Genomic DNA, 22401 nt, shown 5'->3' on the forward strand with positions numbered 1-22401 from the left:
ATTTATTTGAGAGAGAGAGAGAGAGGGAGAGAACAGGCATGCCAGGGCCTCCAGCCACTGTAGACAAATTCCAGATGCGTGCGCCCCCTTGTGCATCTGGCTAACGTGGGTCCTGTAGGGTCAAACCCGGATCCTTTGGCTTTGTAGGCAGATGCCTTAACCGCTAAGCCATCTCTCCAGCCCTATAACCAAGTTTTAATAATTATGTATTATATATACAAAGTTGAATAAAGCCAGGTGTGGTGGCACACGCCTACAGTCCCAGCACTGGGGAGGTGGAAGCAGGAAGAACAGGGGTTCAAGGCCATAGTCACTCAACTATGTTAAGAGTCTAGGCTGAGCTACATGAGACACTTTTCAAAAGAACAAAAAAGAAAGAAAGAAAGTGAGAAAGAAAGTAGAAAACAAAGGGAGGGAGAGAGAAGGAAAGAAGGAAGGTAGGAAGGGAGAGAGGGAGGTAGGAAGGAAGGGAGAAAGACCAATGTTGGGGACCTGAATAAGACAAACTCTGGGCCCGTTCCTCTGATGTTATGGACTCAATAGTCAGTTATGATTGATCTTGGGTAAATTCCATTTTCATGTTGCATGAAAATTCTTAATGACTCTGTTTCTTTTCGCATGTGTGTTCATTTGTATGTGGGCACACACGCGTGTGGGTATGTGTACGTGTGTGAAATAGACATTTGGAGGCCAGAAGTTGATACCAGGTGTTTTCTTCAACCTCTTTCCACCTTTTTTGTTGTTCTTGTTTGTTTGTTTTTCGAGGTAGGGTCTCACTGTAGCTCAGGCTGACCTGGAATTCACTATGTGGTCTCAGAGTGGCCTTGAACTCAGGGCGATCCTCCTACTTCTGCCTCCCGAGTGCTGGGATTAAAGGCATGCGCCACCATGCCCAGCCAGGTGATTTTTGCTGTGGTTGTTGTTTTGTTTGTTTGTTTGTTTTTAAAATATGTTATTGATCTATTTGAGAGAGAGAAAGAGGCAGAGAGAGAGAGAGAACATGTGTCAGGGCCTCTAGACATGCACCACCTTGTGCATCTGGCTTACATGGGTCCTGGGGAACAGAATCTGAGTCCTTTGGTTTTGTAGGCAAGTGCCTTAACCACTAAGCCATCTCTCCAGGTCTTTTGTTTTGTTTTTCAAGGTAGGGTCTCACTCTAGCACAGGCTGCTGGCCTGGAACTCACAGTGATCAATCCTCCTACCTCTGCCTCCCGAGTGCTGGAATTGAAGGCGTGCGCCACCATGCCGGGCCACCTTATTTTTTGGGGCAGGGTCTCCCACTGAAACCAGAATGCACTGCTTCAGCTGGACTAGCTGGCCCACAAGCATTGGGACTCTCCTATCCCTGCCTCCCATTGCCATAGGCTGTTAGGGTTTTAGAAGTGTGTGCTACTTGCATCTGGCTTTACATGGGCTCACGGGGGTCCAAAGAGCTTGTCAGGCTTAAGTAGCAAGAATTTTAAACCACTGGACGATCTCTCCAGCCCAGGACCCCAAATTATTAAAGCTTCAGAGCTCCCAAAGCCTGGGGTTCCCCTGATATCAATAAAGGATAACTATTATTACTTTCTGAGACCCCAAAGATGAGATATTTGGAGTGACAGAGAGATCTTTCTTGGGGCCTTACTATTAATTACCACATGGTTGCTGGGGGCGGGGGTCACAGCGAAGGCCTAGGAGGACAGACTCCAATCTGTCTCTCCATATATCTTTCCTTCCTTCCTTCCCTCTCCCTTTTTTTTTTTCCTTCTCCTCCACCTTTTCCTCTATCTGTAGCTATGGGCCATAATGGCGGACACTGTCCAGTTTATGAGAATTTGGCAAAAGCAAGTGAGGGTGGAGGACTGATGCCTAGCCCAGCCGGAGCCCCCTCTTCTGCCTGCGCTGCTTTGTGACCTGGCACCCTCATCCCAACTTTCCCTTGTCCTTGCCTGGGCCCTACGACTGGAGCTTTTAAGGAATAGGGACAAGACAAAGTCACCTCTGCTGCCTGGCCAGCTCTGGTATGGGTCTGAAGCTTCTTTTCGCTCCACTGTGTGAAGCCAGGGCACTCGGCCCAGAGCCCGCACGGAGAAGCAGCTTTCCCTCCGAGCTTCCACTAAGGGCCACCCTAGTGTCTCGAAGACCATCAGAGCAGCGCGGGAGGAAAGGCCTCTGCGCATCCGCCTCTCGGCTTGGCCTACAAACTGAATCGTGCAAGGGATCCACGGCTACTGGACTAGGATCCCAGGTTCCCAGGTTCAGATTCCAGCTTTGCCCCTTGCTGCGTGTTGGAGTGCCATTTCTCCACTCTGGTCTTCGGTCTCTTCCTCACAGTGAGAGAGGTGGGGTTGCGATAAACTAGATGGTGCCTTGGGCCTTTCAGGACTAAGGAGTTCTAGAAACTCCACCTGGTTCTCTCAAAAGTAACTGGGTCGGAGCTGGGCGTGGTGGCGCACGCCTTTAATCCCAGCACTTGGGAGGCAGAGGTAGGAGGATTGCTGTGAGTTCAAGGTCACCCTGAGAGTCCATAGTGAATTCCAGGTCAGCCTGGGCCAGAGTGAGACCCTACCTCGAAAAACCAAAAAAAAAAAAAAAAAAGTAACTGGGTCGGGCTGGAGAGATGGCGTAGCGGTTAAGCGCTTGCCTGTGAAGCCTAAGGACCCCGGTTCGAGGCTCGGTTCCCCAGGTCCCACGTTAGCCAGATGCACAAGGGGGCACACGCGTCTGGAGTTCGTTTGCAGAGGCTGGAAGTCCTGGCGCGCCCATTCTCTCTCTCTCCCTCTATCTGCCTTTCTCTCTGTGTCTGTCGCTCTCAAATAAATAAATAAAAATTAAAAAAATAAAATAAAATTAAAAAAAAGTAACTGGGTCAGAGGCCCTGTCAGGAGACGGCCTCAGTGTCCCCTTAACTCCTAACGACTCAGAGTAGCTGGTGTTTAGCCTGCCCCTCCCATGAGGCAGGCCCTCTACAGGGTGAGCGGAAGTTGGCCTGTCACTGCCAACAGACCCCCCCAGACAGCCTTTATCCATCCACACTTACGTGAGGGGCTTCTCCAGTCGGCTCCCAGAGGACCCCACGATCTCTCCAAGGGTGCAGAAAGCCTGGCCCAGGAAATCCTGTACATCCAGGTGACAGAAAAGACCAGCGTGACCTTCTCTGTTCAGACACCCCATCTCCCCCATCCCCAGGCCCCTGCCCAGAAGTGTGAAGGCTCTGAAATGACACCATGAAGCCTCAGACACACATTGTCACAGCGAAGCCTGGGGCTGACCCAGAACGTGGCATTTAAGAAACATAATGGAGCCGGGCGTGGTGGCACATGCCTTTAATCCCAGCACTCAGGAGGCAGAGGTAGGAGGATCGCTGTGAGTTTGAGACCACCCTGAGACTGCGTAGTGAATTCCAGCAGAGCCTGGGCTAGAGTGAGACCCTATCTCAAAAAAAAAAAAAAAAAAAAAGGAACATTATGGGCTCTCTGGACAGTCACCGGCAAAACTTACGTGTTTGGATAAGTCGGGGCTCTTGGAGTCAACGTCGTATCTATAAGGAACACAGGGAAATGGTGAGGGAAGGTAGGATTGCCTGGTCCCTAAGTAGTAAAGGTTCCCCTCTTCCCAAATGTTCTAGCACTGTGAACACTGCAAGGAGCTGTGGCTGCCAGGGACTACAGAGAAGCGCTGGGGTGCCCGATCTGTCTCTAGGGGAGAACAGATGTAAAAGATGGGATCTAGGGCTGAGGAGATGGCTCGGAGGTTAAGGTGCTCTCCCTCAGAGTCTAAGGACCTGGGTTTGGTTCCGCAATACCCACATAGAGCCAAATACACAAAGTGGTGCAAGTGTTTGGTGTTTGCTTGCAGTGACCTCCTCCACCTCTACAGCGGCCCCCGGGCTGGGGTTCATCTCCCTCGAAGCCGGGCGGCCTGGTCCCCGCTGGCTGGAGCCTCACTTGCACACTTCCTCCAGTCGCAGTGTGCTCCTCGGCAGCCTAACATCTCAACCATGTCACCCCTCCAAACGAGCCCCCAGCCACTTCTCTGTCCCAGTTGGCTCTTTTGGTTTTTTGAGATAGGGTCTCACTCCAGCCCAGGCAGACCTGGAATTTACTATAGTGTCAGGCTGGCTGCAAACGCACAGCCATCCTCCGTCCTCTGCTGGGACTAAAGACGTGCGTGTGCCACCCTGCCTGGCTGGGTTGGCTCTTGTTCGCGCCCCTCAGCCTCCACCTCTCCCCATGCTACTCCCACGTCCATCAGCGCCTTGCATTGCAGCTTTGCCAGGTTTCCTCCAGCCCCGGCCCCTTTCCTGCCCACCTATCCACTCTCCTCTGGGACACAGACCTTTCCAACCCCACCCCCACGGCTCCTGGAAACAACCTGGTCACCAAGATGGAAGCCTCATATCGGTGCCCTGTCCCTCTCTGCCTGGTGGACACAGGTCACCTTCCCTGTTTCCTCTGCACAGGGGAGGCTGTGGGAACTCCACAACATACCCCAACATGGGGAGAGGCCACAGGCTATCATGGTTGCCAGGGAACAAAAGGCACGGAGGGAGCCTGGGAAGATGGCTTAGCACTTAAGGTGCTTGCCTATGAAGCCTAAGGACTCAGGTTCGATTCTCCAGATTCCATGTAAGCCAGATGCACATGGTGGCACATGTGCCTGGTGTTCGACTGCAGTGGCCAGAGGCTCTGGCGTGCCCATTCTCACTTTCCCTCTTTCTATCTCTAGTAAATAAGTAAAAATAAAAATAAATAGGCTGGAGAGATGGCTTAGCAGTTAAGGTGTTTGCCTGAGAAGCCAAAGGACCTCAGTTCAATTTCCTAGGACCCACATAAGGTAGTAAATGCATCTGGAGTTCATTTGCAGTGGCTGGGAGCCCTGGTGCCCCCATTCTCTCTTTCTTTCTCTCTTTCTCACTCCACCTTTTTCCCTCTCTCAAGTAAATAAATAAAAATAAATGTTAATCATAATAATAATAAATAAAAGGCATGGAGGGGAAGGCCAGAGCTGCCCCAAGACCATTCCTCTGTGCTGTGAACGCACCTCAGAGCCAAGCGCCTTGCCCGGTGCCCACTGGGCTTGATTGAGACAACGTGGGGGTTGGGTGCTTTTGTAATCACCCCCCCCCCCCGCCTTTCCCCGTGCTGGCAAGGCTGGGATGGGCTTGAGGTAACTGTCACGTTTGTCCCCTGGCTCCTAGAATATCACAGCCGCTCCACCTAGATAAGTCCTGCTGAGCTGCCGCAGGTCCCGGGATCCCTAGACCAACCAACAGCGCCCCCAGCTCCCGCGTCACCCCACCTTCCACTTACAGGTCAAAACGCAGGTTCTGCTTCTCCTCAAAGAAATAATCCACAATGAACTTGCGTACAAAGTCGGGGTTGAGCGTGTTGTCGATGACCTCCGTGCGCCCGAACTGCAAGAGAGGACAGCTGGTGAGGCAAGGGCGGCGCGGGGCCTGGGCGCCGGGCGCCTTAGCTTCTTCCTCTCTGGGTCCTGCCCTCAGCCCCCTGCTCCGGGCACGAGCTCCTGTAAGCCAGCGGCAGCTGCGGGCCCCGAACTCTGGCACCAAGCTGCTGCTCAACTTATTCACCCACGCTGCTCTCACCATGGATGGCGAGGGTGCCCGAGTGAGCCTACCCAGCCTCCGCCCACGCCGTCCCTCTGCCTGGTCTCCCTTCTCTGCCAGGCTTGTCCTTCAAGGCCCATGGCTCATGTCACCTCCTTCAGGAAGCTGTCCAGATTCCTACACTCCAAGGGTTTTACTTCTCTGTACGACCATTGAACTTACACAGGCCCACGACCTCTGTTGTCTCTGGTGGGTTCCACAGGTAAGAGTATATATATATATATATATATATTTTGCATGTGTGTTTGTTGTATGTGTGCAGGTGTCTGTATGTGTGGGGCATATGTGTGTATGCGTGTACCTGCGTGGATGTTGTATTGCTCATGGTAATAGGCCAGAGCTTGCTTATCTTCCTCAACTGCTCTCCACTTCATTGTTTTGTTTCTCAGTTTTTTTGTTTTTTTGAGGTAGGGTCTCACTCTAGCGGAATTCACTATGTAGTTCCAGGCTGGCCTTGAACTCATAATGATCCTCTTACTTCCACCTCCCGGCTAAGGCCAGGCTTTTTTATTTTTTTAATTTATTTATTTGAGAGCAACAGACAGAGAAAGTGGCAGATAGAGAGAGAGTGGGCACACCAGGGCCTCTAGCCACTGTAAAGGAACTCCAGACACATGCACCCCCTTTGTGCATCTGGCTAATGTGGGTCCTGGGGAATCAAGCCTCGAACTGGGGTCCTTAAGGGCTTCACAGGCAAGTGCTTAACCGCTAAGCCATCTCTCCAGCCCCAGGCCAGGCTTTTTAAGGTAGGTGTTGGGGATCTAAACTCCAGTCTGCATGTTTGTGCAGCAAGCATTTTACTAACTGAGTCATATTCCGAGTCCCCCACTTTTCTTGTGTGTGTGTGTGTGTGTGTGTGTGAGACAGAGTTTCACGTAGCCCAAGTTCTCTCAAATTCTCTTTGTAGCTGAGGCTAGCCTTGAACCCCTGATCTTCCTGCCTCCAATCTCAAGTGCTAGGATTCTAGGTATGCATCAGCATGTCAGGTTTAGGGGTGTACTTAATTGCAGTCATGAGGGCAAAGACTCAGTGGTGGGAGGTGGCCTCCTGGAAGACTATCTCTGTGTAATTCCTACCTGGAGTGTGGGCTGGACCTTGCAACGCACATACACTCTCTTATTTTGATTTTTCAAGGTAGGGTCTTGCTCTAGCCCAAGCTGTCCTGAAATTCACTATGTATTCTCAGGCTGGCCTCGAACTCTCAGCGATCCTCCTACCTCTGCCTCCTGAGCGCCGCCACGCCTGGCTTTTCTTAGGGTCACTGTGGGTGGATCCTAGTGTCCAACCCTAAGGTGTGTTTGAGGGGTGCATCTTGAATTCCAGCCTAAAGGTGTGCAGAGTGCTGGAGCTCTGCCTGGGGTTCCTGGAGTATATTTGCTCATGGTGCTGGGGGTGGCATTTCTTTTATTCATTTTTCTTTCTTTTATTTTTAATATATATATATATTTTTTGGTTTTTCGAGGTAGGGTCTCGCTCTATCCCAGGCTGACCTGGAATTCACTCTGTATTCTCAGGGTGGCCTCGAACTCACGGCGATCCTCCTACCTCTGCCTCCCGACTGCTGGGATTAAAGGCGTGCGCCCCCACGCCCAGCTGGTGGTGGCATTTCTGTGTGGACCTGTGAAAGGGGGGGCAGCTTCTTCGGCCATTATGGAACTTCCCCTGGATCTGTGAGCTTCAAATAAATCCCTTCCTCCCATAACGGTGCCTGACTTGAGGGCTCATCCCAGTGTCGTGAAGCTGACTGCGACAAGAGCTGAAAAGCCCAGAAAAGTCAAGTAACTAACTTGTCAAGGGCCACACAGCTCAGACTAGCTGACCTCACGGCACACACCAGGCCCGGGGTGTGTCACCTAGGCACACACCGTCAGCACCTGTGCTTGCTCATAGGCTCCCTGCGGTGGTTGACTGGGGAAGTGGATGGATGAGTTTGAGCCTCCCATGTGACTGCTTGGGGCCCTTCAGGACCAGCTTCCTTGGCAGAAGACGGTCAGCAGCCACCTCTCCTCTCTAGAGTCATTCAGTTATTCCTCACTAGGATGACTGTCCCGGCAGCGCTGGTCACCAGCCCGGAAGCTTGCCTGAGCTAGGCAAGCCCTGGACCACAGAGCCACCTCCCGGCCCTGTTCAACAGCTGAGCGCTTATTGTGTAAGCTAGGCGGTGTGCCCGGTACTGAGCTCAACTTTATCAATAAATGGAACAAGGGCTGGAGAGCGGGCTTGGCGGTCAAGGCGCTTGCCTGCGAAGCCTAAGGTCCCACGTTTGACTCTCCGGGTCCCAGGTGAGCCAGAGGCACAAAGTGATGCATGCACAAGGCGGCACATGTGCGCAAGGGGGCGCGTGCATCTGGAGTTCAATTGCGGTGGCTGGAGACCCTGGCGTGCCAATTCTCTTTCTCTCTCAAATTAAAAAAAAAAAAAAAAAAAAAAGGCCAGTCTGTTGGGCTTGCCTCAAAATAAACAAACTAATAAATAAATGGAACAAGGAACATTGTGCCTGAAGAATGCTCTGTTACACATGGGGTGACTCATGAACAAAAAGCTACAGTACTGTGTGGAAATAATGATTAAAGAAATACGAAAGGAGCCGGGCATGGCGGTGCACACCTTTACTCCCAGCACTTGGGAGGCAGAGGTAGGAGGATCACCGTGAGTTCGAGGCCACCCTGAGGCTCCATAGTGAATTCCAGGTCAGCCTGGGCTAGAGTGAGACCCTACCTCAAAAAAACAAACAAACAAAAGAAAAGAAAAAGAAAAAAATTCTTATAGTTTTTTGTTTGTTTGTTTGTTTGTTTTTAAGGTAAGGGTCTCACTCTAGCCCAGGCTGACCTGGAATTCACTATGTAGTCTCAGGTGACCTCGAACTGACAGCAATCCTCCTAAGTGCTGGAATTAAATGTGTGTACCACCATGCCCAGCAGAGAGAGAGAGAGAGAGAGAGAGAGAGAGAGAGAGAGAGAGAGAATGAGCACACCAGGGTCTTTAGCCACTGGAAATAAACTCCAGATGCATGAGCCACCTTATGCATCTGGCTTTACATCACTACTGGGGACTCAAACTCAGGTCATTAGGCTTTGCAGGCAAATGCCTTAAGCGCTGAGCCATCTCTCCAGCCCCGACAGGTGCTTTTAAAAAAATACCCACACTCATCCACAGACCAGTTAAAGCGAAGTGTGGGGCCAGAGCAACTGCATGTCCTCAGAGCTCTGTAGGCGAATGTCATGAGCAGGCGGGGCTGAGCTACTGGAGTGAGTGTGCAGGAGTAAGGAAGAGAACGGACGCTTACTGAGTCTCTGCTGAATGCTTACTAGATAAAGCGGATTGTTATCTCATTGATTTTTTTTTTTTGGTTTATCATCTTTATTTATTTATTTGAGAGAGAGAAAGAGGCAGAGAGAGAGAGAAAGAGAGAATGGGCACACCAGGGCCTCCAGCCACTGCAAAGAACTCCAGACACGTGCGCTCCCTTGTGCATCTGGCTAACATGGATCCTGGGGAATCGAGCCTCGAACTGGGGACCTTAGGCTTCACAGGCAAACACTTAACCGCTAAGCCATCTCTCCAGCCCTGAATTCTTTTCCTTTTTTTTTTTTTTTTTTTTTTTAATTCTGAGGGTTATTACCCACTTTACAAATGCTGAAAGCAATCCGCGAGGTGCAATAAGTTGCTCACTGCCACACAGCGAGACACTCCAAAGCCTATGGAGTGCTTAACTTCGTCCAACCGCGGGGAGCCGTCAGACAGCGGTGAAAAATCAAAAGACAAGGTTCACTGCCCAAGCACGTGTGGACAGCCTGCTGCGTGCGAGCTGTGGGGAAGGCTTCAGGTTGACTAACGCGGGGTTCCTGTCTCGCCCCCTAAATTCCATTAAGGACCTTACAAAGCTTCCCTCTATTGCACAGGAGTCCCTGCATCCTCTTCCGCTCTTTCTACTTCCCCAAACCTCCTCTCTGCTAACAAAAGGAACATTTCTCTTAATGGCTTCCTCGCAGAACCTTGCAGGTAAACACTGGGGTTTCAGAGAATTTCAGCCCTCTCTCCTCCCAGGGCCCTTCCCGACTCCTCTAATACGTCTGGTGGGTGGAAAGCAGCCTTGGAACAGGCCATGACACCCCCCTTCTTCTGCGGGCCTCCCCCCAGCCTGGCCCAGATTCCACTGAAAGCCCCCATTAGGGAGGATGACAGCATGACTCTGAAAATGGCCGTTGGAGCTTCGAAACGGAATTCCCTAGAGATCACAGTCTGCCGCAGGAAGCGGTGGAGTTCCCCTGGAAACAGGATAGAAGGGGTGCTCCAAGACCCCTTCAACCTAGAACGCTTCCAGGAGCAGGGGGAGCCGGCCTGGGGCTTGGTGGATTATTAGGATGCAGATGCAATTAACATATGCACAGCAAAAACACTTTGAGAAATAAACAATCTTAGGGACTTACTGGTATGTTTTATGGCCTTCATTACTTCAACTAATAACTGTGGAGCAGTGAGGGAACGTTAAAACTCAGATTAAAGCAAAATAAACCAACAAAAAAAAAAAGAAGAAAAGAAAAGGAGAAGCCACTGGGCCCCTGTCAGGCCCAATTTAGACCCCTACTAACAACAGCAGGAATGCAAGGAAACTGATGGCAAGGGAGAAGGAGTTCAATTTGGATGCTGTAGTTGGTTTTCCATAAAATCACAGAGTTCTCAAGTCCCAGGGGCCTTGGGAACATGACTCATTAGTGCACAGCCTGAACTCTGACCACCATGGGGAGAGGGCAAAGAGGACACGCCCTCACCGTTTGGAATCTGCAGCCCGGCTAGCCTGATCCCTCTGCCAGCTCCCCACAGCATATTCTAGTCCATTCCGAACCACTGCCGGGCCCGCTGTCTGAGCTCAGAGGATGGGGGACTCAGTGAGGGGCAAGGGCTGCCAAACCCCAGGCAAGAACAGCGGGTCGCTGTGAATGAAGGACGAGGGAAGCTGGCACAGAGGTGGCACCTCTGTGACTGTCCAGGCAGGTGGCTGTCTGCATGCGTGTGCCTGCCTGTGTGTGTGTGTACATGCACGTGTGCGCACGGGTGTGTGCACTTGTGAGGGGGACCTTGCAGCCAGGAGGACTTGGATGGCCTCCTACAAGGCTGAAGGACTTCGGGCACAAAAGAAAAGGAGCCTGGAAAAGAGTGTTTGCCCCCCACGAGGCTCACTATCCCCCCCCTGCAACAAAGCCCAGCAGAGACACCTGGGCTGTGCCACGGAAGCCACTCCCAAGGACTCCTGAAGCTCCAGGGCGACTAATCCCCAGGAATATCAATTACGCGACATTAACCATGATCAGTTCCAGGGAGAGCATCTGAAGAGAGGCAATCCTTGAACTGTCTTCAGGGACCCGATTAGGTAGTTCCTGGGTGGGGGGGGCACTGCCATACGTAAGAATTGCATTTATGGGGGGGCAGGGGGCCAGCCACACTCAAGGGTGTTTAAGACAGGATAGGGCAGACTCCTGCTGACTTCTGCCGCGAGACCCACAGGGTCTGCCTGAGAGAGAGGCTGCGGGCACTCCCGCCGCCCCACGTGACACTTCGTCTAATTCTTTACCCTGTGGGTGCCCGCTGGGCTTGCGGGCTGGGAGGGTGTTGGGAGAGGACCCCAGGGCTTTCCTGCTCAGTGCCACAAACCTCAGCCGCTCCCTTCCAGGACAAACACCTCCGAGGCAGACACCCCTCCACTTCCACCCCCACCTGGTTGCCATCTTCAATCGCACCCATGTCTTTAAAAGACACCCGTGAAGCTCAGCCCAGCTGACATCAGAGGTGAAGTCTTCCCAGCCGGGACCCCACCACACACATGCCCCATCCCAACTCACTTGAATGTAAGCCAAGGGAGAGGGGCTCACCATTGCTGCCACCTCGGGGCACGCTTAAGGGACCACAGCGTCCTTTACTTGGGGAAGAGTGGCCTGTCCAGCATGTCCACATGGGTGCTGAGCAAAGGCCAGCTGGGGAAAGGCAATGACCAGCCTGGCATGGGGGACAGAAGAGGCTCATCACCCTGAAGCTGGAGGCATGCGTTGTGGACACACACTTGGTTTTCTTCCTTCCTTCCTTCCTTCCTTTCTTTCTTTCTTTCTTTCTTTCTTTCTTTCTTTCTTTCTTTCTTTCTTTCTTTCTTTCTCTCTCTCTCTCTCTCTCTCTCTCTCTCCCTCCCTCCCTCCCTCCCTCCCTCCCTCCCTCCCTCCCTCCCTCCCTTCCTTCCTTCCTTCCTTCCTTTTCTTTTGTTGTTGTTTTTTGTCTCACTCTAGTCCCCGCTGACCTGGAATTCACTCTGTAGTCTCAGGGTGGCCTTGAACTAACAGCAATCTTCCTACTTCTGCCTCCTGAGTGCTGGGATTAAAGGCGTGCACCACCGCGCCCAGCTACACCTGGGTTTTTTGTTGTTTTTTTTTTTTCAGTTTCTTCGAGGTAGGGTCTCACTCTAGGCAGGCTGACCTGGAACTCACTCTGTAGTCTCAGGGTGGCCTCAAACTCATGGCGATCCTCCTACCTCTGCCTCCTGAGTGCTGGGATTAAAGGTGTGCACCACTATGCCTGGCTACACCTGGGTTTTATGTCAAGGGGAACCATAGTTTTGATCGGTGTCTCAAACAGAAGCTTGTCTTCCAAAGCTCCAAAAACCACCAGTTATGGCTGGGAAGCAGATCTTTGGGCTGCCCACATCCATAGTAAAGTAAAAAGTAGGCCTAGTGTGGTGGGGCACGCCTTTAATTCCAGCACTAAGGAAGCAGAGGTAGGAGGCTCGCTATGAGTTTGAGACCAGCCTGGGACTACATAGTGAGTTCCAGGTCAGCCTGGACTAGAGTGAGATCCTACCTTAAACAAAACTATAAGACTCTACCTTGAAAAAAAATACATAAGGGTTTGAGAGATGGCTCAGCAGTTAAAGGCACTTGCATACAAGGCTGACGGCCTGGGTTTGATTCCCCAGTCCCCATGTGGCACTGGAGTGTCCATGCTCTTTCTCTCTCATTTTCTCTGTCTCTGTCTGCCTTGTTCTGTCTGTATTAAGTAAATAAATAAAAAATTTTTTAAAAGTGAAGTAGGGGCTGGAGAGATGGCGTAGCGGTTAAGCGCTTGCCTGTGAAGCCTAAGGACCCCGGTTCAAGGTTCGGTTCCCCAGGTCCCATGTTAGCCAGATGCACAAGGGGGCGCACGTGTCTGGAGTTCGTTTGCAGAGGCTGGAAGCCCTGGCGCGCCCTTCTCTCTCTCTCCCTCTACCTGTCTTTCTCTCTGTGTCTGTCGCTCTCAAATAAATAAATTTAAAAAAAAAAAGTGAAGTAGTTTGGAGCGTGCAGCCAGATTTCCGGTGAGGTCACATTCTAGCTATGAGAATTTGGCCAAGTCCCTTCAGCTCTCTGTGCCTTGTTTTCCTCTTGTAAAAATGGGAATAGCACCTCATACCTACACTGCGGAGGTTTTGGTGACTTTGTGTAGAAGTGTGCCGAGGGCTGGAGAGATGGGTCAGTGGTTAAGGCATTTGCCTGTGAAGCCTAAGGACCTGGGTTCAATTCCCCAGTAACCACACAAGGCAGATGCACAGGGTGGCGCGTGCTATTTGGAGTTTGTTTGCAGTGGCTGGAGGGCCTATCGTGTCCATTCTTTCTGAGCTTCTGAACTCGGTCTTGTCCCCAAGATGCTCCCACTTCTAACCACTCCACTCCTCCTCTGCCCTGCTCATCTTTCATGCCCCAGAAGCTTCTATCTCCATCTAAAGGGCTCCCCTGCGCCGGGCTCCCCTGACAGGCCCAGCTTTACAACACAGGGCAGAGCTCTCTGCTCCTCTAAACCACCGTTCCATGAAGATCCAGGCCCTACCCACTTTATGGGCTTCCTGCCATGCCTAGCTCCCCAGTGCCCCGAGCTTCCATTATCAGAAAGGCAGCAGATGGCGGGGTGTGGTGGTGCACTCCTTTAATCTCAGCACTGGGGAAGCAGAGGTAGGAGGACTGCTATGAGTTCAAGGCCAGCCTGGGACCACAGAGTGAGTTCCAGGGTGAGTCAGCCTGGGTGGGCTAGAGTGAGACCCTACCTCAAAAAAAAAAAGAAGAAGAGAAAAAGGCATCAGGCACGTCTGCTCTGCTGGGAGACGGGCCGGCAGGAGAACATACTCCAGTGGCTGACTCCTGCTCACACAAGCTGCCAGCCAGCTAAGAAATACGCACCGAAGCCCAAGGGCAACTGTCTATTGCATCCAGATTTCTCGACTCTTCCTCCTCATAACCTACCTATTTGGTCTGGAGTTTGTCTGCAATGGCTAGAGGTCATGCCACACCCATTCTCTCTCTTTCTGCCTCTTCCTCTCTCTGTCTCAACTAAATAAATAAAAATTTAAAAAATTTTAAATGTTGATTGACAGGTTGACTAGGGCCTAAAGACTTCCCTCTAAATCCTCTAAATTGACAAATGAGAAAAGCAGTACAGGGAAAGGGGGCTCCCGGGATCTGACCAAGGCTACACAGCGAACTAGAAAATGGGTCAGACCGCGTCCCTGGGCTGCAGGACACGAACAAATCAAGCTGGAGCTGAGCGGGAAGCCTCCTCCCTGTTGACTAGCTGTCAGGATGCTGGAAAGATCTATGCAGGCTGTTAGGGGAGAAAAGTCGTCAACAGTCTGATCCAGCAGTGGACCCTGCAAGCCTTACAGCTGGACAGCCAGGCTAATGTACCAAGTGGTGCAGTGGAAAATCAACTGCTCTGATTGGATTTGGAGTCCACTCCATGGGGGTAATTCATGACTGGAACTAAAAACAATCAAATGCCTGTGGTTGGAGAGGTAATAAGCCCTGTTTATGAAACTATTACTGTTTTCTGGCTAAGTGGATATATTATGCCCACCAAACTGCCCTCTAAATACTTGTGTTTCTGCCCATATCTTAATGCTAGAGAAGCTTCCCTTTTCAGATGGCTGTGACCACTGGGGAGACTCAAAAGGCATCCAAAGAAGAAGTGACAGTGGAGTATTAAGCACTAAGTGAGACATCTCTATAACATCCTTCAAGGCTCAGGGACCACTGCAGAAGAGACGGCGGAAAGAATGTAAGAGCCGGGCTGGAGGGATGGCTTAGCAGTTAAGGCGCTTGCCTGCAAAACCAAAGGACCCAGGTTCAATTCCCCAGGACCCATGTAAGCCAGATGCACAAGGGGGCACACATATGTGGAATTTATTTCCAGTAGCTGGAGGCCCTGGCATGCTCCATCCTCTCCCTCCCCCATCTCTCTCAACTGAATAAATAAAGATAACACATTTAAAGAAAAAGAAGAAGAACGTAAGAGCCAAAGGAATCTTCCAGACACAAAGTGGCCATTTCATTCATGCCCTCACAGGGGGGAGAAACGATGACTTCAAAATAGAAGGAATACTAGTTGGAAAGAAGGGATTTAGTCGAGGGGAGATAAGGCAGGGTGGTAGGAGGGGATTATGATCATGGTATATTGTGTATATGTATGGAGGTTGTCAATAACGTTCTTTTTAAAGGAAATGGGTCAAGACAGGTGCACAGGTGGGCCAGCCCCCAGCCTGAGCAGCGCCCCACTTTTCCCCAAAGCGCCCCCTCACTCAGCTTGCATTCTTCCGGCAAACGCTGCCCCTTTAACATGGCATCGCGACTTCTTTTCTAACTTCTCCACAGACGTGACGTCATCTAATCCCTCCACCAACCCCCTGGAGAAGGCCGTCACCCCCTTTCACTGCAGGAGGAGGGCCAGGGCTCCCAGAGAGACAAGGACACGGAGTCGCCCCTGACTCAGTAACCAGTGGGTGTGGCTCCGTGCCAGGCTGAGCCTGATGTGGGCAGCCCGGTGCCTTGTACCACTGCAGCTGGATGGAGCTTCCCGGCGGTCTCCCAGCTGCCCTCCCTGGGTGGCTGGGTTGGCCAGGCCAGGAGGCTCAGGCCGACACACTGGGTTCCGTCTTCCAAGACGTCCTTCTAGCTAGCTGCCCTGAGGTTGCCACACGTTTCTGATGGCTTCTAAACTGGGGGTTCTCCATGCCCCGGGCCCTCGCGATTACAGAGAGAGGTGGCCGTGGCGGGGCTGGGGCGCGCCGGGCGCGCAGGGAGACCTGCGGCTGGAGACGCGGGGATGAGCAGCGCAGCGGGCGCCCCCGAGAAGCTGAGGCCTGGAGAGCCTGGCGTCCTCTCTCCGGGGGGGGGGGTCCCGAATTCCAGCGGCCCCTCCCGGTTCTGGGAAGCAGGCCCGGCCCACGGAGAGAGAGGCCCGTCCTGGTTCCCAGAGCGAGCCGCTCGCCCGTGCGCTGGGACCTGACTAAGGAAATCCAGGCTGCCCGCGGGGGCCATGGCACAGAAGGTGTCTTCTCTGCGGAGCCCAGGAAGTCAGAGTTGCCAGCGAAATTCTATATAGCTTATAATGAAAGACTTCCAGCCAAGAATAATAATAATAAAAAAAAGGTTTAGCTCCTAATTAGCCATTGTTCCAGATAATCTGTTAAATGGCCCCAGCTCCTGGGGGAACAGCCCTTTTGCCAATGGGCTTGGCAGCCAGGATGGCCAGTAAGCCGGTCCCCCCACCCCCATGCCTTCCCTAGCCTCATCCTGTCATGCTGTGGGGACCCGGCTGGCAAACCCCACCCCAAAGGCAGCCAGGCCTAGTTGGAAGCATCCCAGGGCCACTAGGCCTCCAGTTCACCTCAAATATCTCTAGCTGGCATTACATGGCATCACGAGGTGAGCAGAGAGGCCCTCCGCTGGCTGGCCGTCCCTCTGGGGGAAGCACCAGTTTCTCCCTGGGGCTTCCCCTAGCACAGCCATTACTGGCTGGGACTGGGCGCCAGGCACCTTCCAAGACTGAACTCATGGGCTGGAGAGAGACGGCTTAGTGGATAAGGCGCCTGCCTGTGAAGCCTAAGGACCCATGTTCTACTCTCCAGATCCCACGTAAGCCAGACGCTTACGCTAGAGGCCCTAGTGTGCTCATTCTCTCTATCTGCCTCTTTTCTCTCACTCTCACAAATAGATTAATAAGTAAATAAAATATTTTTTAAAAGCTTTAAAGAAAGGAATGAACTCATTTGATATTCATGGCAGCATGTGACCCAAGGACCTGCCCAAGGTTCTCCCTGCTGGGCAGGTAGCATTTGCTTTTGGACTTGACTTTGGAGTCTACATTCTCAACAGCTCAGCTGTGGCCAGGGCTCACCAGTCACCAAGGGACCTGGCTAAAACCTCAAGGCTACTGGGAAGGAGAATTCCTTTCTGCAAACAAAAGCCATCTCTTCAGCCCCCTAAATAAAATATTTTTTATAAAAGTTTTTTTTTTTTTAATACCCTGTCTCGGGCTGGAGAATATGCCTTAGCAGTAAGCACACTTGCCTGCAAAGCCAAATGACCCAGGTTCAATTCCCCAGGACCCACATGAAGCCAGATGCACAGGTGGTGCATGCATCTGGAGTTCATTTGCAGTGGCCGAAGGCCCTGGCGCACCCATTCACACACTCTCTCTCTCTCTCTCTCATTCTGTACTTCTTTCTCTCTCCCTCTCTCAAATAAGTAAAAATAAAGACCCTGTCTCAAAGAATAGGGTGGGAAGATTGACCCTAACCGTGGTCCACACTATCCTAAGGGCTGAGGTCCCAGACTTTATGGAAAGGAGAAAGCGGGAGTGGGGTCATGATGCCTGTTTACAAACTGTGACAGCCCCAGCAGCCACATAAAGGCCAGATTCAAAGCAGTGCATGCATCTGTGATCCCAAAGCCCCAAAACAATGGGAAGCAGAGCCAGGGGAGCCCAACGTTCTCAGAGCAGCTCACCTGCTCTTCATTTGAATCCTGGCAGTTCATTTGCTGTAGCTGGAGACCCTGACTCAAGGAAGATGGAGCACAGACACCTCACAGTTGTCCTCTGATCTCTCTCTCTCTCTTTCTCCATATATGTATATTCTTTTTGTTTTGTTTTGTTTTGTTTTGGTTGTTGAGGTAAGGTCTCACTCTAGTCCAGGCTGACCTGGAATTCACTATGTGCTCTCAAGGGTGGCCTTGAACTCATAGTGATTCTCCACTTCTGCCTCCCAATTGCTAGGATTAAAGGCGTGCACCACAGTGCCTGGCTTAATAAATAATTTTTTTTTTTTTAAGAAGAAAGTAGTCACCCTCTTAGCGCAGTAGGCAACGCATCAGTCTCATGAAAAGAAGAAAGCAAGCTGAGCATCAGTGGTCATTTCTCTCTGCTTCCTGACTGTGGACTGGATGTGACCAGCTGCTTCACACTCCTGTCGCCACACCCTCCCTGCCCTGATGGACTGTGCCCCCTCTGACTGTGAGCCAAGAGAAACTGTTCCTCCCTTAAGTTGGTTTTGTCGGGTATTTTGTCATAGCAACAGGAAAAGCAATTAACACACCACCCCCTTCCTTTCTAAGAGGCCTCAGCCAGGATAGCCACCTGATAAGAAAAAGACCCTCCCCCACACATCTTTCAAATGGAGACCAAGAGGGGCCCCTCAGAATGTCCCTCCACCCAGCAACAGGAGCTCTGAGACCCCCTCCCTTCAGGCGCCCCGCCCCCCCCCCCCCCCCCCCCCCCCCCGCCTTCCTGAGGACAGGCAGCAGGCAGGCCCTGACAGGGTTTGATGCAAATAGGGCTTGATTTCCTGGGCTAAAATGACAACGTAGAGTCAATTTTCATAAAATGCAGTGACAGATTTAGGTGTTGGGAAGATGAGGTTTTCTCAGAAGGCATAAAAATGACCCAAATAGGGGCTGGAGAAATGGCTTAGCAGTTAAGGCACTTGTCTGCAAAGCTAAAGACCCAGGTTCGATTGCCCAGGACCCACGTTAAGCCAGATGCACAAGGTGGTACATGCATCTGGAGTTCCTTTGCAGTGACTGAAGGCCCTGGTGTGCCCATTCTTCCTCTATATCTGCCTCTCTCTCTCTCAAATAAATAAAATAAAATAAAACAAAAAATAATAAAGGTATGAGCCACCACAGCCTATTTAAAAAACAAAAAGAAAGAAAGGAAAACAAAAAGATGTACACTGTCATGCCTGGCTCTGACCATCTCTAAAAAAAAAAGATAATAATAATAATTCAAATGGTTAAAATCAGCCGAAAACCAGCAGACAGCGGCCAGGAGCACAGCTTCCTACTTCCAGGGATGGACCGTCATTGGGCAGGCTCGAGAGCTGTGGCCTCCTCCCTTGACTCCTGTGGTCACAAGAGGATCTGCTCAGAGCCAAGGTTCCGGTAAGGAGAGCAGATCAGCGCAGCCACGGGGACAGTGGCAGAGCGGCTCCTGGTTGCAGGAAAGGGCTACCTGGCTTCCTAGGACTCAGGGGAAGAAATGGTGTTTTCCGGATCCCTTCTGCTATGGGCCAAACAGAGTGTCAGGCATACCCCGGATAAGGAAACAGGTCTTCCCTTCTCCAGAAACATCTGGGAGCTGGGCCCAGGGGGCTCCTGTGCCTAGACTCTCCTGCCTTACCTCAAGAGTCTCTTCATTGCTCCTGACCACCTTATTTATATATTATTTATTTGTTTTTGAGAGAGAGAGGAGGAGAGAATGGGCACACCAGGGCCTTCAGCCGCGCGAACGAACTCCAGATGCGTGAACCCATTTATGGTGCATGTGCAGCTTTACATGCTTGTGTCACTGTGTGTCTGGCTTATGTGGGACCTGGACATTCGAACATGAATTCTTAGGCTTCGCAGGCAAGCACCTTAATAGCTAAATCATCTCTCAGCCCTGACCACCTTTATAAAATGCCTGCCTGCTTGCTTGCTTGCTTGCTTGCTTGCTTGCTTTCTTTCTTTCTTTCTTTCTTTCTTTCTTTCTTTCTTTCTTTCTTTCTTTCTTTTTTTCTTCCTTCCTTCCTTCCTCCCTTCCTCCCTTCCTTCCTTCCTTCCTTCCTTCCTTCCTTCCTTCCTTCCTTCCTTTCTTGCCTTCCTTCCTCCTTCCTTCCTTCCTTCCTTCCTTTCTTTCTTGCCTTCCTTCCTCCTTCCTTCCTTCCTTCCTTTCTTTCTTTCTTGCTTTCTTTCAGAGAGAGAAAGAGGCAGATGGACAGGGAGAATGAGCATGTCAGGGCCTCTAGCCACTGCAAACCAATTCCAGAGACAGGCTCCACCTTGTGCATCTGGCTTTTTGTGGGTACTGGAGAATCAAATCTGGGTTCTTTGGCTTTGTAGACAAGTGCCCTAACCACTAAGCCATCTCTCCGGCCTATGACCACCTTTTGTCAGTGTGATCACCCTTATCTGAGGGGCCCTCCGTCACGCACTCTTACTACAGGCCCATGCAACAGGGCCAATCAACCATGGACAAGAACTTCTAAAACTATTGAGCCAGAATGAATCTTTTCTATGTATAAGTTCATTATCTTGGGTGTTTTGTTATAGGGACAGAAAGTTAACTAATACCTGCTCACCCTTTTATTACCTCCCCCAACTATACAACACATGGGAGGATCTGCTCACTTGGGTCTTTGAAAGAGAGAGAGAGAGAGAGAGAGAGAGAGAGAGAGAGAGAGAGAGAGAGAGAGAGGAAGGGAGGGAGAAGCAGAAATAGAAGAGAACGGGTGAACCAGGACCTCCGGCCACTGCAGACGAACTCCAGACACATGCACCACCTTGTGCATCTGGCTTCCGTGGGCCCTGGGGAATCAAACCTAAGTCCTTTGGCTTTGCAGGCAAGTGCCCTAGCCATTAAGCTATCTCTCCAGCTCTCTGCCACCATTTTTGCTCCTGGGCCCTGCTGCTGTACCTCGTAGCTTCCCTGAATTCCAGGGTACCTCAGCAATTCCAAGTGCATCCTCTCAGTGCACCAGGCTGGAGCATCCTGACTCCACAGCCTCAAGCCAGCCCTGCCAGCTCTGTAGAAGCAGGAAGTGGAGCCAGAGAACACTCAAAGTTCCTTCAGCCCACATTCTCCTCTGCTCCACATCATGTACCTTTGAGCCACAGGGCTTGGGTTAAAATTCAAATGCTCATCATACTCCTCTTCCCCAGTTTCTGGCACATTTAGCCTTATGTTGCAAGGCTATGGACTGAGGAGCAGAGTCGCCAGCAAGGCCGCAGCTCATTGGCCAGTGATGGACCGTGGATGCTGTGTCCAAGGAGACAGATACCTCCAGCATCCTTGCTCACCACAGGCTGGATCCATCCCTGTTTTACACATGCGGAACCTGAAGCACACAGCTCGAATTTGCTCCACACTCCACCTCCCCAAAGGGCTGAAGCTGTCACAGGAAACTGAGTCACACAGAGATGGCACCAGAGATAGAGTGGGGAATCAGAAAGTTTATTTATGTCAGCACGGACTCAGGGGAATAACTTCCAAACCCTGAGTCCTGAGTGCTGATAGCTCAAGGGTTTTATAGACAGTATGGCAGGCAGTTTGACGTCACCTTGAAATTTTTTTTTTTTTTTTTTTTTTTTTTTTTTTTTTTTAGTTTTTCGAGGTAGGGTCTCACTCTAGCCCAGGCTGACCTGGAATTCACTCTGTATTCTCAGGGTGGCCTTGAACTCACGGCGATGCTCCTACCTCTGCCTCCCGAGTGCTGGGATTAAAGGCATGCACCACCACACCCGGCACCTTGGATTCTGTTTGCTTACTTTTGTTTTTTTGATGTAGGGTCTCACTCTAGCTCAGGCTGACCTGGAATTCGCTATGTAGTCTGAGGGTGGCCTTGAGCTCAAGGTGATCCTCCTACCTCTGCCTCCCAAGTGCTTGGATTAAAGGTGTGTACCACCACGTCTGGCTCTTGAATTCTTTATAGTACTGGTGGGTTACAAGTTTCTGTGGTTATGTGATTTGGGGGCAAAACCAGAAAGTTCCTTAGCAATGAATCAGTGATAAGAAAGTACAAATGTGGGGGGTTGGAGAGATGGCTTAGTGGTTAAGCACTTGCCTATGAAGCCTAAGGATCCCCGTTTGAGGCTCTATTCCCCAGGACCCACGTAAGTCAGATGCACAAGGTAGTGCATGCATCTGGAGTTCGTTTGCAGTGGCTGGAGGCCCTGGTGTGCCCATTCTCATTCTCTCTCTCTCTCTCTCTCTTTGCCTCTTTCTCTCTTTGTCTGTCCATTGTTCTCGAATAAATAAATAAATATAAACCAAAAAAATTTTTTTTTAAAGTACAGATATGGAACAGAAAGCTGTGTGTTCAGGGGTGTCTGTGCCTATGGCTGCACTAACCAGGTAACATACAAGCAGGGGGCAGCTGCATAGACAGGGGTCACGCTGTCTCCCTAGTGAAGCTCGTGCAATAGATTTCAGAGGATCATCTGGGCCTGGGTTCTTTGTGAAATATCTTTCCAGCTACGCATTTTCCCTGTGCTCTAGCCTGCAGGATGCATGTGACAAGAAAGTTTGGACAATCAAGGATCCCGAACCAAATGGACTACAAGACTCAATGGCAGAATGTAATTAACGATTTGCCAAGCCGTGCCTTCATGAAGAGGCCCTTCCAGGCTTTCCTTAATGAATCACCAAGACAGGAATGCATTCCTGGTGTTAAAGTCTGGAAGCTCGGCCAAAAGGCCTCAGAAGTAATTAGTTCACTTAAGTAGGCTAAATGGTTCCCTAGCAATCTGATTTATGCTTCGATGGGCTTTGCGTCTTGGAGAGAATGAATAAGAAATGTCAGCCCAGCTTCTGTGGAGATAGTTCCCGTGTTTTCCATATTAAATTCATCCCCTTGGGGGCTGGAGAGATGACTCAGCAGTTATGGCACTTGCCTGCAAAGACTAAAACCCAGGTTCAATTCCCCAGTACCCAGTAAAGCCAGATGCACAAAGTGGCACATGCACC

At 51.0% G+C, this 22401-nt stretch overlaps 1 protein-coding gene across 2 annotated transcripts in view; it reads right to left on the bottom strand.

The window, feature by feature from the left end:
• The window catches only part of Cpne5 (copine 5), a 100538-nt gene that overhangs the window by 57731 nt on the left and 20406 nt on the right, over positions 1–22401 (bottom strand). For both annotated transcript variants that reach the window (XM_045157657.1, XM_004649540.2), the window contains exons 4-6: positions 5297–5400; positions 3486–3525; positions 3025–3101 (exon numbers count right to left, since the gene is read on the bottom strand). In XM_045157657.1, coding sequence (XP_045013592.1) covers positions 3025–3101; positions 3486–3525; positions 5297–5400 — 221 coding nt within the window. The remainder of the gene's footprint in view (positions 1–3024; positions 3102–3485; positions 3526–5296; positions 5401–22401) is intronic.

The sequence above is a fragment of the Jaculus jaculus genome, chromosome 8 (genome assembly GCF_020740685.1).
Source record: "Jaculus jaculus isolate mJacJac1 chromosome 8, mJacJac1.mat.Y.cur, whole genome shotgun sequence".
NCBI lineage: Eukaryota > Metazoa > Chordata > Mammalia > Rodentia > Dipodidae > Jaculus > Jaculus jaculus.